Raw genomic sequence first — 18,971 nt, 5'->3', positions numbered from 1 at the left:
CCAGATTTTCACAGAATGTCTAGATTTTTGTCTCATATTTTTTTTTGGTCTGTACCTCATAAATTTGTTGTTTTCTGACAAAATCACTGAAGACTGAAATCACTAAATAATGACATACATCTAAATTTCAGAGTTTATATCCTTCGAAACTACATGCTAACATAAAATTTGTTATTCTTGCAACTTTCTAAGTTTATAAGAGCAATATTAAAATATGTCCCTAATTTTGGGCATTAACCCCCCCTTCATTATTTTAGGCTTTGTCCAGAATTCTTGTGCTAATATGTTGAGAGGTATGGTCTGGTGGGACCTTGTTGAGCAACTGGACACTGTCAGTGATCATAATAGAATGCATGAGCAAGTGTGATGGAGGGTCACGTTCATGCTTGCATGCGCATACAGCAAAGCAGCCCACATGGAGGAGTGAATAACCATCAGTTGTGGTGATTCACCAACAGAGCCACCCTTAACTGGCACAAATGAGTTCCTGACATCTCTGACTGAGGAGCATGACAACTCACTTAATCTCAGTGGAGGACTAGAACTTGAGTGGAACTGCACCAAGCATCTCATGTGCCAACTGGTAATGACCCAGGTGGGTATTATTACCTCACTGTAGGACAATCCATACAACCTGCCTGACTCAGATCTAGACATCTAAGCACCATGGTAGTGATGCACTCTAAGAGAGGGGTACAGCTGTACAGAGGCATTACTTAGTGTGAGACATTTGTGCAGGGCCTGCTTGTCTGATGAGTTGCCAGTCACATAGTACAACTAGTTATTACTAGTAGGGGGGAGGCATGATACAACTTCAGCAACAGCATCAGTCTTCAGAAGGTATATTGATTTAAGATTTTGCATGGCAATTGGTTATAGAGATTAACCTTCACTGAGCTGTATGCTGGAGAAGGGTGCATTCATATAATCTGATGTGTTTGTATATTTTCACAGGTACCAGGAATATAGGCATGCTTGTCTTCACTCACGAAAGATGGCAGTCGCATTCTGATTGAGTCAAGGGACATGGTGGCAATGTTAAACACTAGTGATGCACCAGCCATATCACCACTGCTTCCATGGACATAGCTCCTGTGCCTGTTCAACCCACCTGTCAGTCCCAGGGTGCTGTAAAACAGCAGGAGTCTGTCAACATATCAGCACAGGAAGCAGTGTATTTTCCAGCAGCAGAGATAAAGTTGTTTTCTGACAGTTGCATTGAGTATGAGGAGGGCAGTAGAGGTCAGTGTACCGGTGGCCACCAAAGTTATAGGGCCAGCCCCCTCCTGAGCTAAATGTCTCCATAGCTATCAATCACTGCATGATACTGGAACAGACAAATACCATTACATCCATAGCAGGGCTAATTGGTGTGCTACCTATAAGAAGGCCAGGCCCATTTAAGTAGCATATTTGAAATCCAGCATAGGGAGTCCCAATGCTGCAGATGTCTCTGTGTGTCCACCCATTATGCCCCTCACCATTCTTATGCTTGGCCCTTCTCCACTTCTGATGAGGGACCCCCACCATGGGAGAGTGCTGTTAGCATACATATCTCTTGTGGATGCCCTAGACCTGTCCATCACAACCCAGTATAATGCTGTATCTTCTGCTGGAGCTGTGTCAATACACACTGACCCATGCCCACCAGCATTCCCACCCCTGCCCATGTACACCAGACTGGAGATACCATCCCCCTCCCTGACCACTCTTCTTGGATCCCCATACTCACCACATGAAAATAAACACAGTGACCAACAGCATAAACCCACATCCCCACCCTCATACACACACACACACACACACACACACACACACACACACACACACACACACACACACACGCACGCACACACACACACACACACACACACACACACACACACACACACACACACACACACACACACACACACACACACACACACACACACACACATGCACACACAAACACAGGCATACACAGGCACACACATGTGCAAACACATACAGACACATACACACACACGGTGACTGCACATTGTTGACATATTTCCCTATGGCCCTCCCCAGCTGTACCTATTAGGACAACTGTTCTCTGCCCTCAGTACTATGTTATTTGGGCAGACTGCATCTGATGCACAGTGTGGTCAGTCCATGCATGATATAGCATAGTCTGGTTGGAGTAAAGTATGTATGCATCATTGTTGTTTTATGGTATGCTTAATCTGGCCCATAGCTGTGAACCAACCACTGCTTGTTAGCTAGTGTCATGGTATACTGCACCTGCCTCTACCTTGTATGGTCATCCCCTTTGGTTAGCTCCTCCATGGACTCTTCAACTAGCACCTCCTCCCCTACTGACTCTAGGACATCATTTTCCCAAATGCCTCTCCCTTGTTCTTTTTACCAACATGGTGTGTAATATTGTACAGGCAGCAGTATTTTGCTGCATATTTCAGGACTGCACAGGAGGGAACCACAAAAAAACATCTAAACAGGAGAAGCAGGCCTTCATTAATTCAAACATCTGTTCAGCAATGTTTCTGGTCTGTGGCAGGGTGGAGTTGTCATTGGCTGCTTTTTTGTCATGGTCTGTGCATTTCTTAGTGAGTTTCAGCTTATGTGAATGCAGTGTTTTATTTTATTTTATCATTATTTATTTATTTATTTATTTTACATTTGTTGACTGGTCTTGTCTGACTGAGCTGAAGAGCTCTTTTTCAGCAGAGGCCCGGGGAGAAAAGCTCCAACATATTATTCAATTTTCATTATAAAGTAGCATTAAACATCAATGTTACAGGATTATTACAAGGCATTAAGTAGCAATGCAGTGTTATACAGTGGCAATAATCAGGGGTATATCTTTCAAGATGTATAAAAAGAAAATATATCATTAAGATGAATATTGTTTTTGGGGTAAGTGATTACAAAAACCCAGTTTTATCATAATGTAGTTGCATGAAGGCAAGACAATTACTACTGAATGTTTCACTGAGGTGATTAGCTTAATAGGTTTTAGAAGACAGATTGAATGAGTAGTCAAGGAAGATTAGAGACAGCTAGTTTGAAGAGTGAGTTAAGGTCAGAAAAGTAGATTAAGGCATGGGAAGTAGGGAATGTTTAAAGAGGGAGAGTACAGTGGCAGGACCAATGACTTTTAAAGTGCTCTTTGGTGGCTGTCTTAAATTGTTTAGGATGTGTAAGGGTCCTGATTTCTAGTGGGAACCTATTCCAGGCAATAGTGGGGTGATAGCTGTACATGTTGCATCCAAATTTAGACTTGGGTTTGTAGATTTGTAGTAGGTCTTGGTTAGAGCTTCGGAGAGGTCTGGAAGGAGATGAGAGGGGATAGTGTCAGGCAGTAGGAAGGCTGGTATAGGATAGGTGAATGATCTGGAGCTGAGAGAAAAGAAGCTAGTGGGATAATTCAAGCCAGTTTAGGTGTTTTAAAGAGAGACAGTGATGGGATTTGTAGGTTTGTTGGGCAGCAAATCTAGCTACCTTGTTGTAGATAGATTTGAGTTTGGTCAGCAGTGTTGAGTTATGATTTGTGAGAATTTGAGAGCTGTACATTAGACTGCGTAGAAGGTAGGTAAGAGACAGAGTAACTTTGGCTTCAGAGGTAAGGAATTTCTTTTTACTGTAAAGGAGTCCTAGTTTTGAATGAGTCTTTGATACAGTTATTAATATGCAAGTCAAATTTAAGCTGATCATCAATGGTGATCCCTAAGAGCTTAGTGTTGTATTCTATTTGAATGGGAGTGTTATTAAGGGACTGTATGGAGAAGGAGGGTTTAATATTGTTGATTTTTATTAGGTAGGAAGAGTAACAGTTTTATTTTTTTAGGGTTAAGGATGAGCTGGTTGTTGGAGAGCCATGTTTTGGCTAAGTTAAAAGATGCTTGAGTAGCTGAGAAGAGCTTAGAGGGAGAGTTGGCTATGATGATGACAGCAGAGTCATCTTCATATTACACTAAAGATGACTGAGGACAGGAGGTATAGAGCTGGTTAGTAAAGATATTAAAAAGTAAAGGCCCTAGGATAGACCCTTGAGGTACACCCATTTTTACAGGGAGAGGAGGGGATAGTGCAGAGTGCCATCTCACTGATTGGGATCTAGCAATGAGGTAGCTGGAGAACCATGCAAAAGTTGAGGTTAAACAGTTTGTGCAGCAGAAGAGAGTGTGAGACTGTGTTGAAAGCTTTTGAGAGGTCCAACAATAAGCAAAAGATAAGTTTATGGTTGTCCATAGCTATAGAGACAGTGCTGAGAAAGGATAATACAGCTGTATTGGGGCTATGTCTGGGTCTGAAGCCATGTTGAGTTCCTGTAAGCAGATTTTCCTGTATTAGATACTGCATAACTTGTTTATGAATACATTTTTCTAGTACTTTAGAGAGAGGGGAGAGGATAGTGATAGGTCTAACATTGAAGATATCAGAGGAGTTATCTCCTTTGTGTATAGATAGAGTGTAGTATTGTTTCCAGATGGAAGGGACTTTTGATTCAGAGATAGAGCGATTAATTAGGATCGATACAGCGAGAGCAAGAGAATCAGCTGCTAGTACAAGAAAAGTGGAAGGAATATTGTCAGCTAATGCTTAGCATGGTTTTAATTTAGAAAGTTGAGTTTTGATGTAGCTAGTAGGTACAGGTTTGAGAGAGAAGATATTTGTGGTGATAGTATTAGGTTCTGAGAAGTTGGAGGAGTTAGTAGTAGAGAAGTTTGAGTTGAGGTTGAGTAGCTTAGATATGGACTCGATAAAATAGGTATTGAAGATTGTGGCAGTTTCTTCAGGTGTCTGAATGGGCATGGATTGGGGGAACTAGGATTACCAGGATGTAATATTTGGTTAATAGAGTTCCAGAATTTTTTTAAGATTAGCTCTTAGAGTGGTGGCAGGTTTGCTACAGAAGTCCTTTTTACCTTTGTTTATGCATTTTTTGTCTTTTTTTTTTTTTTTTGGTTAAAACTGTGATTCGGGTTTCATTAGTTTGTTTCTTTATTTCTTAGTGGTGTCAACCATTGCTCCAGGGCATATCCAGCATCCCCAGAAAGATGTCTGTGTGGAAAATCATCCCTCGCAAAACACTGATATAAGCTGGACACATGCAAGATGTTGGACTCATGAGCACTGCATAGGGGCACAAAGACATATTGTACTATACCCTGGGATTGCAGACCAGCTGGTAGTTGATACCCTACAGTTGATATACAATCATCCCTGTTCACCATTTGGGACCTTAAAAGCAATGTGGGTACAGTCAATGACTGACAGTACCTCAATGAAACAAACTATCTCATCAGATCCCTACTTGGTCTTGTTTCTATACTCTGTGGTGCATGAGAACCACATGCTTCAGCATGGCATCAAGAAAATGGTGTAGTATTCTTTAGGCAGATGCCTGGGATACACCCACTATGTCCTCCCCTAGTTACTGGAAGGCTCCTGTAGCCAATATGCTGAAAGCTACACACATACAAAAGTGTCCAAAGGGACAGGTACTCCATGCTTTCTATGAGCCAGTATATGAGGACAACACACTTCAACCAATTCTTGCATGGTGCCTCCTCTGTCCACATGGTAGCGGTCCACTTTTTCTGTGTCATGGAGGGCATGGAATAGGTTCATAGGTTCATACTAGGCTATCTGCCCTAGGGCATTTGTAAGCCTAGCCAGAGTATGTTTGGCTTTCGCCACCCATTTTAAATTAATTTTGCTATGCCCTTTTTCGAGGTTAGTATACTGTGCCTCTGTCTAACAGTGACACAGAAGTGATACCCGGGGTAAACCTATGATCTCCCATCCACTCATCAAGATTCCTCTTGAAGAGAGTCAATGAGGGACTCTGCCTAACCTGGACTGGGATTTTTATTCCATAGTGAAGGGAGCCTCTGGGTTATGAATCTGTCCCTCCAGCATGTCCTATTTATTTCAGTGCTGAGGTTCAAATCTCTCGAGCGTGTAGCTCGATGGGATTTGGATTTTGAGGTGCAGCATGTCCATTAATTCGGGTTGGACATGGCCTTATCGTCAGGCACAGGTCACCTCTGAGCAGGCGGTATGCCACTGAGTAGAGCTGGAGTTTCTTTAACCGGGCAGCATATGGCATCTGTTTGAGCCCTTTGATCCTCTTGGTGAGGTACTTTTGGGGTCTTTCCAGTTGCTGCAGGTGTTTGGTAAGGTACATCCCAAAGGGGCATTGTACTCGATTATGGGCCTGATGAGGGATGAGTAAAGAGGCACGATGACCTCCCCTAATCTAGATGTGAATCCCTTCATGATTAGGTGGGCTATATAAAATGTTTATCTAACCACTTTGGCCACGTGGTTGTCAAATGAGAGATTGCTATCAACTTGGGTCCCCAGGTCCCTAATGACTTCTTCAGTACTTAATGGATTACCACCTATGTGGTAATTTGTGAGCACTTTGTTTTTGCCAAAGGGGATGACTATACACTTTTTGGTGTTTAGCTTGAGGCCATGGCTCTGGCACCAGTTGTTTGTTTCTGAGGCCCTTTTGGAGGATGCTTGTGTCGGCTGGAGAGTCGATTATGGCGCTCAGTTTGCAGTCATCTGCGAACTTGGTCAGCCACAGTCCTTCCATGTTGGCCTGTACCTCCGAGAAATATATACCAAACAAGAGAGGTCCCAGGACTGAGCCTTGTGGGACGCCACTTGTAACTGATTTGGAGTCTGACATGGCTCCAGCAATTCTAACCATGTGGGTTCTGTCCTTGAGCCAGTTTGCAACCCATCTAGTGACATAGGGGTTTATATTTAAGATGGTGAGCTTATCTATAATGCCTGAGTGGGGTATTGTATCAAGGCTTTGCGAGGTCCAGATAGGCTGTGTGGACCACCTTCCCTTCGTCAATGGCCTTGGTGACTGTTTCAAAGAAGTCAACCAGGTTTAAGAGGCAGGATCTGCCCTTAACAAAGCCAAACTGGGTAGGATCCAGTGTCTGTAGGTCCCCAATATCTTTATTTATGAGGTCCATGATGATCCTTTCCATAGCTTTGCAGACCAAGCTAGTCAGGCTTATGGGGCGATAGTTTCCAGGGTCCGTTGAGGCACCACCTTTGTGGAGAGGGACCACTGTTGCTGTACACCACTCTTTAGGTACATATCCTGTAGTAAGGCTGAGATTGAACAGTACTTTTATGTTTGGGTTTAGCTCTTCTTGGAGTTCATGTAGGACGCAGCCTGGGACACCGTCTGGTCCCATTGATGCTGTGTTTTTTGCTTTGGATAGGGCGGCTCCCACCTGAGCATCTGAGATGTCGGGGGGGGCAGCACTCTGCTGGGATAGATATTTGCCCTTTTGGTGGGGAGGGGGGGGAGAAGTTTGCGCTGAACCTGTCAGCTAGGATGTTGGCAATGTCTGTGGGATCAGTGTATTTTTGTCATTTTGGACTAATTCTGAGCATATCTGGGAATTCCCACCCAGGTTCCTAACATAACTAAAGAAAGCCTTGTGATTATCTTTAGTGTCCTGTGCAATTTTTCTCTCGAAGCTGGCCTTTGACGATTTTATGAGTGCCCTTAGTTTTTGCTAATACTGATCAGAGATGCCTTCCCTTTTGCGATTTTGCTCTATCATGTAGTAGCTTCCTCCTTCTATTGTATAGTTTGTTTATGGCTGTGGTTTCATTAGTTTGTTTCTTTATTTCTTAGTGGTGTCAACCATTGCTCCAGGGCATATCCAGCATCCCCAGAAAGATGTCTGTGTGGAAAATCATCCCTCGCAAAACACTGATATAAGCTGGATACATGCAAGATGTTGGACTCATGAGCACTGCATACGGGCACAAAGACATATTGTACTATACCCTGGGATTGCAGACCAGCTGGTAGTTGATACCCTACAGTTGATATACAATCATCCCTGTTCACCATTTGGGACCTTAAAAGCAATGTGGGTACAGTCAATGACTGACAGTACCTCAATGAAACAAACTATCTCATCAGATCCCTACTTGGTCTTGTTTCTATACTCTGTGGTGCATGAGAACCACATGCTGCAGCGTGGCATCAAGAACATGGTGTAGTATTCTTTAGGCAGATGCCTGGGATACACCCACTATGTCCTCTCCTGGTTACTGGAAGGCCCCTGTAACCAATATGCTGAAAGCTACACACATACAAAAGTGTCCAAAGGGACAGGTACTCCATGATTTCTATGAGCCAGTATATGAGGACAACACACTTCAACCAATTCTTGCATGGTGCCTCCTCTGTCCACATGGTAGCGGTCCACTTTTTCTGTGTCATGGAGGGCATGGAATATTAGGTGTTTACAGATGACTTAGTGACTCTGTGAGCAACATGGCACAATGTTGTAGCTACTGGCTGTGACTACAACCTTCTACATTTACATGCAGTGGCTACATCTAATATATTTTGTCATCTTTCTCTCTCTCTTGGAATGCAGGATTTTACTGTAAACAACAACTCTGGCAGTTAGGTTTTATCAAGCTACAATTATACATTTCTAAAGCACGCTACCAATTAGTTTTTATTTGCCATGACCTTCTTTTAATAAATGTTGGCCATTTCCATCTCATTATGCACTCATTTGCATAACATGCTGACTGCAGTATTTTATGGCCTAGCCAGATTGCACTCGGCGAATCTTTGAATTGCCCATACTCTGCAGACCACTGCTCATCTCTCTATTTCATTCACCATACTGCACTAACTGATTCTGAATCCCTGTGTTTATTTAAAAATGAGGAAGGAGTACTTACAAATTAGACAAGAGCTGTGATATGCAAACCAGTGATTTATGGGTAATAGGTAAAGTGGAAGTGAGTCTGAGGCAGAGTCCAAATGCAGTGGGCAGAAAGGAGGGAGCTGGGACTTTTTTAGAGAGAGGCAAGGTCATGTAAATAACATTACTGTAAACAAACAAAAATCTTATTTGCAAGTAATAAAGCATAATAAATTTTGTATCTGCATACGTAGCGAGTAGTATAGGTAATATAACTGTATGTTTCATTCAGATTTTAATTTATTATGTTGTTTGCTGAGTTGTATGAGACATTGCCATGGTAGCTATAGCTTAACACAGAACTGTTGCTTTATAGCTCCTGAAGTCAGAAATGCAAAGAGAGATTTTGTCTGCAAAACCAGCATTGCCTATAATCAGTTTATTCCGTACACCTACAATGAGAAGAATTTCCTGCTGTCTTTCATGTGCATGGTAAGAAAATTTTAATGTCAGTCAACTGTAGTTATGAGACATGCCAGAAAAATGATATGAGTAAAACATTTGATCAAATATGAAGATATGGTTTAGAAGTACAGCAATATGATTAAACCACCATAACATAATATAATGAAGTCACTACTAAAAAATGCATACCTTGGATGACTTGAACCATACATATTCTTAAAGCTATCTGATTTGGCATCATCTGATACAATGCTCTTTTTGTTTAAAACTAAAATAAAATTAAAACACGTACTCAATTCTCTACAAATATCTTTTAAGTCTATAAGCATAATATTCATATTCAATGTTCCAAAGTACTTACATTTCATTAAAAATTCTAAAAAGGGCTGCATACCATTGTGTCTCACTTTTAACTCAAAAATCATGATGTGACTTTTGCCTTAGTATGAAATTTTAGATGTAGCTTGCAGCCCCAAGAAAATTGAATATCTGTGTTCTGTACCTACACATTAATCTCAAAAAAAAAAAAAAAACAATTGTAATTCACAGTAATTTATTAAAATAAAAGAAAGCAGTACCGCATGTTTTAAAGTGGTTACCTAAATGACTAAATGATAAATGAACATTGTCATTTATGTCAAAAGGAAACATGTTCTATGCAGGGAGTGCAAATTATAAAGTAGTAATTACTATTTCCATTTTAAAAGACAAATGATAAAACAAGTAGACAATCATTTTTTTCTACCAAGGCATAATTAAATGTCAGATAAAAATATGTTTTATTTGTGTTTGGTAAGGAACAGTCCTGGTATGAGCAGATCAATAGCCACAAACTGCATCAGTAAAACTATAGTTTTATATTAAATTTCATTGAGATCCAAAGAAGTTCATAAAAAGTTCATAAAAAGCAGAAGAAAATAATTTTCTTGGGGTCCTGAGGCATCCCATACTATATATTAGACAAGGCTAACAATGCGTGGAAAAATCAAAGGTCATTTTATTAAGGCACTTTCAGATAATGTACTATTGTTCAGTTCCATGTTAACATATTGCATGTACTTATGAAATGGCTTCAGAAAATCAAATAGTGTGATTGGGTAACAGGACTTTGTAAATGTGTGTTCATCAATGTGTGTTCATCATACAAATAAAATAATACCATGTCCCAAAAAAGTCATACAATAAAACATACTGGGTTCTCCACTGAACAGATATTATTGCAAATCATTAGGCTCATATATCCTTGATGTATTTATATATATATATATATATATATATATATATATATATATATATATGTGTGTGTGTGTGTGTGTGTGTGTGTGTGTGTGTGTGTGTGTGTGTGTGTGTGTGTGTGTGCCTGTTTTGTGTGTGTATGTATGTATATATGTATATATGTATGTATGTATATATATATAGTGATGTTTTACTGAGCAGCAGTTTTCCTAGGGCTTTGTTCTGTCAGAAGGTATACCCATTTTATATGGCATGGTATGTGTCTGACAAATATGCTTCAATCCTGCTGAAGTCAACATGAATATGATGCAGCAAAGAAAGTGTCATATAGGTTCATAGGTGTGTACTAGGCTAATGGCCCTGGAGCATATATATAAGCCTTGCCCAAGAAGATTCTCTGGCATCATGCCACCCAAAGTTAGTTCCCAGTGCCCCTGTCAAGCAAGGCCACTGAAGTGATCCCTAGGGTGAACTTATTGCCCACCCACTCGTCAAGATTTCCCTTAAAGAGGGCCAGTGAACTGCTCTGCTTGATGTGAAATGGAAGTTTGTTCCAGAGTATGGGAAGTCTCTGGGTTAGGAACCCGTCCCTCCAGCATGTTCTGTTTATTGTGGTAATGAGGTTAAGGTCCCTGGAATGTGTGGCACGGAGGGATTGGAATTTCTTTAGGTGTAGCATATCTAGCAATTCTGGGTCAAAGATGGCTTTGCAGGTCAAGCAGAGATCGCCTCTAAGTAGGCAATAAGAGACTGAGTATAGCTGGAGTTTTTTGAGTCTGTCCGTATAGGGCATGTGTCTAAGGCCTAAGATCCTCTTAGTGAAGTATTTTTGTGGCCTTTCCAGTTGTTGTAGGTGTCTAGTTGAGGTACATACCAAATGGGGCATTGTATTCTATAATAGATCTAATGAGGGAAGAGTAGAGAGGGATTATGACCCTTTCTTCCTGGATGGGAATCCTTTGCCAATGAGATGTGCCACATAGAAGGACTTTCTGACTACAGTGGCAATGTGGTTATCAAAGGAGAGGTTGCTGTCAAATTGTGTCCCCAGGTCTCTTATCACACCTTCGGTGTTTAGTGGACTACCGCCTATGTGGTAGTTCATGGGCACCAAATTTTTTCCAAAGGGAATGACAATGCACTTTTTGGCATTGAGCTTAAGGCCATGGTTCTGGCACCAGTCACTAGTGTCAGTGAGGCCTTTTTGTAGAATGTCTACATCATTTGGAGAATCAGTAATGGCTCCCAGTTTGCAATCATCTGCAAACTTTGTCCCTTTGTGTTGGCTTGAACTTCAGAAAAGTAGATGCCAAATAGGAGATTTGGCATACAGTTTGATCACTTAGTGAATGTAACTTACCTTTCATATGACCATAGTGTTTGATCACTTAGAGAATGTAACTTACCTTTCATATAACCATAGTGTTTGATCACTTAGTGAATGTATCTTACATTTCATATGACCATAGTGTTTGATCACTTAGTGGACGTAACTTACCTTTCATATGACCATAGTGTTTGATCACTTAGTGAATGTATCTTACATTTCATATGACCATAGTGTTTGATCACTTAGTGTACGTAACTTACCTTTCATATGACCATAGTGTTTGATCACCTAGTGAATGTAACTTACCTTTCATATGACCATAGTGTTTGATCACTTAGTGAATGCAACTTACCTTTCATGGCCACTTTTCTTCTTTGCCTGCTACTTATCACTTCTTATATCCTGTATTGTCATTTTTTGTTCATGATTTTCACACTTTCATTGATTTTTATGGCCTCATTTTCCCACATTAATTGTGCAGACTTATACACACAACTGCTTAAGATAGTATATGCTAAGGAACACTGATTCATTGTATTTAAAAAATGTATCATACTAACCTGTAAAACTGTGTCATCATGACTGTTCATGCAGGCCACATAATTTCAGATTACAGAACTGTACACTGCTATCTTGTGTCTTCTGTAATGTCCTATGTCATGGCTGAAAAAGATTCCCCAGATTAGTCCATGTAGAGATACAGATAGATCAATTTTTTTAGTATAGTGTTAGCATTGTTTATAGCTAACATAAAGATGATTGATCTTCAAATGATTTAGCCCTTGCAGGCAGAGATGAATCATGCTCAAATGGGGCCCTAGTCAGGGTAATGGATCAGAGCCCCCCACCATGTCTGTCCCCACCCAGCAGCCATTCCAGGTTCCCATTACTTGCCTCTGTCTCTGTCTCCAGTTACCATAAAACATTTTTAAGCCTGTCAGTGTGCATAGTATTTCATTGTGAGACTGTATTGTTTTGTTTAAGAAATGGCTATCAGTGTTTGTGTCATATTATTTTATTTATATATTTATTTGTTTATTTATTTATTTATTTTATTTTACATTTGTTTACCTGGAAAGTCTGACTGGACAAAGAGTCCTTTTTCAGTGGAGGCCTGGGCAGAAAAGCTCCACATTGTTACAACAGAGAAAATATGTACAGAGTCAAAAATGTATTAGATATAAATCAGGAACAAACATTTTTTACATAGTTAGAATAGATTCCATATATATTGTTTATAGAATGAATTCAAAGCATATTGTACAAAGTTAGAAATCTAAAACAATACTTAACAGAGAGAACATGCATGGCTACATTCCATAATTCCTTATCTACATACTTTTAACAAAGAGATTACAGTGAGACGTGTTACGTGCCGGAGAAGTAGCACGATGAGGACAGGGTGAACAAGAGTTATGGGCCACACGATCAGACGAGGGTGAGATGTGTTACATGCAGGAGAAGTAGCATGATGAGGACAAGGTGAACAACAGTTAAGGGCCACACGATCAGATGAGGGTGAGACGTGTTATGTGCTGGAGAAGTAGCACGATGAGAACAGGGTGAACAAGAGTTAAGGGCCACAGGATCAGACGAGGGTGAGACGTGTTACGAGCCAGAGAAGTAGCATGATGAGGACAGGGTGAACAAGAGTTAAGGGCCACACGATCAGACGAGGGTGAGACGTGTTATATGCTGGAGAAGTAGCATGATGAGGACAGGGTGAACAAGAGTTAAGGGCCACAGGATCAGACGAGGGTGAGACGTGTTACGAGCCAGAGAAGTAGCATGATGAGGACAGGGTGAACAAGAGTTAAGGGCCACATGATCAGACGAGGGACACTAGTAAGATTTCAAAGCTTAACAGGGGGATATAGTTCAGGTTTTGTACCAAAAGTGTTTAATAAAGACAATACCATGTAAACCCTTAGTGCTGGCATTCACAGAATAAACAAGAAATGATCAAAAAAAAGTTTGTGGAATAGTGGTAGACATAGTCAGGTTATTGTTGGAAATATGCTAAGCATGGTCTGGTAAGAGAGAGTGAAAGAGATTAAACCATTATTGTATCCTAACCAGGGCTAGTGAGTAAGCATAGGCACATATTGGATAAGTGGGCTTTGAGTAATATTTAGTGTGTAGAGTTAGTAGTAGATCTTATATTTAGGGGAAGTGTGTTCCAGATTTTGGCTATGTAATTCAAATACAGGGAGTCACCTGCAGCATTGTTGGCTTTGGTTGTATTTAATTATGATTTATTAGTAGAATATAAGACAGAATTACTAGAGTAAGGTTGTATTAGGTTTTGGAGTTAAGTTTTTTGGCTTGGTTTACTAATCCATGGGCCGTAGTAAGCTGGGTATAAGATGTGGTAGTTCTAACAAGGTGAGTTGTTTTAGCTCAAAGCAGTGATGAGATCTATAGGTAGAATCTGTGGCAAACTTTGCAATTTTATTGTAACAAGCCTCTAGCTTTCCTAAATCTGATTTCTTTAGATTGGTGAGAATGGGTGAAGCATAAAGGAATGTGGAGACAAGGTGGGTTCTTGCAATGATAGCTTTGGTGTTATTAGTTAGAAATTGCTTGTTTCTGCATTTTTGTATCTTTATTTATAGCTTTTTATATACTTTTTATGTACTTTTCCAGTAATAGAACCCTAAGATCATCAGATAAATTACTAATTAAAGTTACAAAAATTAAAAAAACACATTTCGTGATTCTCTGTACTCTAATCATACATTAGGGGACTGGAATGCCATCTCTCAACATATTTGAAAAATCTTCAACCCATTAAACTTTAAGAAACTTCTCAAGTCACACTTCACTAACAGCTGGCTCTGCTCATCCACAGCACCAGGCTGAAGCACTGTATCTTCTTTTTTTTTCAAAACAAGTTTATTGTTTTAACATATAAGAGAAATATCATAACAATTTTATACAAATAATTAAAAATAGGTATTATTATAATATTCAACAAAACAACTAAAGTATTTACAAAGACATCCACTACAATCAGATCAATTAATTAAACTAAAATACTGTGCTATTGAAATTAGAATTTTTTTAACAAATTTTGTAAATTATCCCATACAATAAAATGTGATGTTTTTCTAGTTGTTCTCATTCTAATTGTGCTTATTTCCATATGGCACATTATATTCATAACATTTTAAATTCATTGAACGAAGGAGGTGTATCTGAAATCAATTTCTAGTTATTATTTTCCTAGTCACTGCTAGGATAGACCATAACAAGGGAAGCTTAATCTTTTTAACACATTGAGGTACAGGTGTGTTGAATAATATAAGAGACTTAGAAATAATGAAATTTTCTGTAAAAGAGCCTGCAAAATTCATTAATTGACTTCCAGTATTCTTTCAACTTCATACAGTCATAAAACATATGAGCCCAGTCAGCATTAATTTCTACATTACATCTCTTACATAGATTATCTTTATTATTAATTTTATTCATCATCAAAGGTGTATAAAAGATCTATGTAAAATTTCCATGTATAAAGTCTCCAGACAATGGAAGATGTAGTTCTATAAGCAGATTCCAATATATATTGTTTATCTTGTTGAGTTGGTGGGTCCCCATTAATAGAGGTGAAATAATTCCAGTATGAATCTACATTGTAAAAAGTTTCTTGTCTGATAATTTTATGTATATATGAAAGTTTACCTTTATCAGAAACTTTATGCTGTAAATTTATTATCAAGTAATCAATCAGTTTTGGAATAGATTCTTTAACTGTTATAGACATTAGATCTATTCTATCAATGAGATGTTGTCTAAAGATCTGAACCTCTAACCAGCAAGTTTCTCTTAGATCAAATTCTTGTTTTAAGAAATCTAGATTTTTAACTTTATTATCAGATATCAGCTGATACCAGTACTTTAGATTATTATCTATAGCTAAATGAGCTCCTTCAGAAGTAGATGACATAAGCATACCCTGAGTATAAATTATAGGAATACAATAAAATTCCATTCCCTATACTTAGGGTGCATGAATATAAAGTTACGATAACTAATAATAATATTTAATGGGTAACAGACCATATGTTTAGGTGTAATAGGTGAAGTACAAAATTCCTTTAGCAACCACAACATGGAGTTATTTATAATCATATTTTTATGTGTTAAGGAGATTTTCATGAAGTGCATACTAATTAGCTCCCAATAATCTTTCCATTTTGCGACATATGACCGATCTATTAATAAAGTAATAACTTTTATAATAGAAGAGATAATATATAAATTAAAGTCTGGAAAAGAAATACCCCTTGAGACCAGCTATTAGTATGTTTCTTTAATGCAATCCTAGGTCTATTAGGTGCCCATAAGAAATTTAACATTAGTGTATTCAGTTTCTTGATAGTTATTTTGTAGGTGAAAGTATTATTGATTGTATTAAGTATAAAATCTTGGGGAATATTATCATTTTAATAATTGTAAGTCTCTCCTCCATAGTAAAAACATATTATTCCAGGTATTAAAAGATTTTGTATATTAAGAAAACAGGTATTATAGTTATTATATATAATAGATTTAATATCTTTAGATAGTATTATACCTAAATAAGTTATCTGACCTGAGTTGGGTACATATTTAGTAAAATCACTAATGAGAGTATTTTTCGTGTATATATAGGTAGCATTTTAGTTTTTCTTCATTGAATATTAAACCAGAAATACTTTTAAAATTCATCATTTTATCAAATAAAGACTGCATAGAAGAATTAGATCCTGCTGATGTAATTAGAACATCATCTGAAAAAAGTTGAATTTTTGATGTTGTATTTTCTTCTATTTCAAAACCCTCTATGTCAGTACTGTTTCTAATCAAATTAGCCCAAGGCTCCATTACTAAAGTGAATAATAGTGGAGAAAGTGGACATCCTTGCTTTGTACCTTTAAGAATGGGTATTTTTTGTGAAACATATGTTCCTACCTTAATATAAGCCAGCGTTCCTTTGTATACATGCTCAATTAAATTTACAAATGCATCAGAGAAATTTGTGCATTTCAGTAAGGTAAACAGATAGTCCCAACTTACTGAATCAAATGCTGAACCTATATCAAGACTAATAAGTGTTAAATCTTTCTTTTTCCTATTTGCAAAATCAATTAATGTTAAAGTTCTTCTTATATTATCAAAAGTATTTCTATTTACAATGAAGCCCGTCTGATCTATGTCTATAATGCCGGGGATAATTGTCTTCAATCTATCAGCAAAATACTCATAAACATTTTATAATCAACATTAAGTAATGAGATGGGTCGATATGAAGAACATCTAGTTGGATCTTTATTAGGTTTTAAAATTGGTGAAATAAATGTATATTGCCAAGATGGGGGGGGTTATTAACTCAGTTTGGGCCAGAATAAAAACCTTATGTATTAATGAATATGTAGTTTTAGAAAGGATTTTATATATCTCTGGTATAATACCATCATTACCCGGTGCTTTGTTTGATTTAAGCTTATTTATTTGTGTAATAACTTCTGTATATGAAATACTCTTGTCCAATAGTTTAATATGTTGTTTATTAAGCTTTTTATTCATGTTTGTGGTTATAAACTCCTTTATTTTATCTTTAGGTTCCATGTTAATGTTGTTATGGTTAATCTTGTGAAAGTGATTTCTAAATTCATCCAGTATTTCTGGTATACTAGAAACATTCTTCTTTTCCTTAGAGAAAAGATTTCTTTGATATGGTTTTGTTTATTCAATCTTTTGTTTTATTTTTAAGTCTATGTAAGTATTTGGGGCTTATTGAATAAGACAAAACTTGTATTTCTCTAAAGTTATTTTAACTTTATGAGTTAAAATTTCTTTGTATTTCTCATTTAGTTTGTTTATTTCTTCAATAACTTTCTTGTCCATAATATTTTCTTTATTATTATGTTTATAAGAGTCTAGTTTACTTTGAATATCTAACAATTCCTTATCCCAAGATTTCCTTTTATTATTATACCATCTGATACTTTGTCCATATAGATATGATTTTAAGGCATCCCAAACATAGACAATGGAGACTTCAGGAGTATTATTTATGTCTAGAAAATGTTGTACTTCTGAAAGTATATATTCTTTATAGTCTTTTAGCTGAGTTAAGTATGCTGGTATCCTTTTGATCTGAACATTATGAGTATTTTTTATCATGAATTCAAAAACAACTGAGTTATGATCAGATATAGGACATGAAATGATTTTGGAATTAATTAAATCTGTTACCATCTGGTTAGAAATAAAGACCCTATCTATTTTTGAATACGTTTTGTATCTGTTAGAAAAAAAGCTGTATGGTAATGATTTTGACTCTATCTGATTATTAATATCATTCAAATGATAAGAATTAGCAAAATCATTTAAATGTTTTGCATTAGATGTAATTCTTCTTTTCTTTATAGTGGTAGTATCACTTTCATGTAGTATACAATTAAAATCACCAGCTAAAATAATATCCCCTATAGAGAATGATATGATCTTATCAATATGATGTTTCACTGTATTAATACCAATTCCAGGTATCCAATATACATTAATTAAAGTGTAAGTCTTCCCATTAATTTGTATTGTAACCATACAAAACATTCCTTTGTCATCCTGATAAGACTTAATGGTTTTAGGAATGGGCATACTTTTATTCCTTAAAATAGCCACTCCTCTTTTTTTCTGAGTGTGCTCTGAACTAACCAATACTGTATACTTATTAGTGGCTAGTTTATCAATATCTTTTTTCAAGAGATGGGTTTCTTGCAGGAAGACTAGATTGGCCTTGTGTAGATTAATGTATCTTAGTAGGCTTGCCCTTTTACATGGATTATTCAATCCATTAATGTTTAAAGAAATTCCTTTTAAAGATGTCATTTGGCATTTTTAAAACTCAAGAATCTTATGATCGAAATAACAAATAACAAGATAAATAATGTTACATCTCCTCTTTTAGGTGTACCTTTAAATATAGGTGTATTTATTAAATCTCTTATGGGATTCTGTGTAGGATTCAATTTTGTTTGTAGTGACAATGAGTGTACAAAATATATTGTGGATGTCAAAACTATATACATATAACAATGAACAAGTGAAAATAATGTAAGGATTAAACCTTGCATCCCGCCTGGAGTTGAAAACTCCAACTTAGAGTAGTATTTACTACTCAAGTTAACCCCTACCCTAAGCAGCAGTACCTCAGCTACCACCTTATCAATTTAATACTAGTTATATTTAAC

The 18,971-nt window shown here is 37.5% G+C and overlaps 1 protein-coding gene across 1 annotated transcript in view; it reads left to right on the top strand.

Moving 5' to 3' along the window:
- LOC122805605 (solute carrier family 22 member 6-A-like) overlaps nucleotides 1–18,971 on the top strand; it is a 335,119-nt gene that overhangs the window by 176,037 nt on the left and 140,111 nt on the right. The window contains exon 6 of the mRNA XM_044075845.1: nucleotides 9,076–9,191. Coding sequence (XP_043931780.1) covers nucleotides 9,076–9,191 — 116 coding nt within the window. The remainder of the gene's footprint in view (nucleotides 1–9,075; nucleotides 9,192–18,971) is intronic.

The sequence above is a fragment of the Protopterus annectens genome, chromosome 6.part1 (genome assembly GCF_019279795.1).
Source record: "Protopterus annectens isolate FY-2018-M chromosome 6.part1, PAN1.0, whole genome shotgun sequence".
Lineage (NCBI taxonomy): Eukaryota > Metazoa > Chordata > Ceratodontiformes > Protopteridae > Protopterus > Protopterus annectens.
The sequence above is the reverse complement of the archived record's forward strand: the minus strand, read 5'-3'. Positions and strand labels throughout refer to the sequence as shown.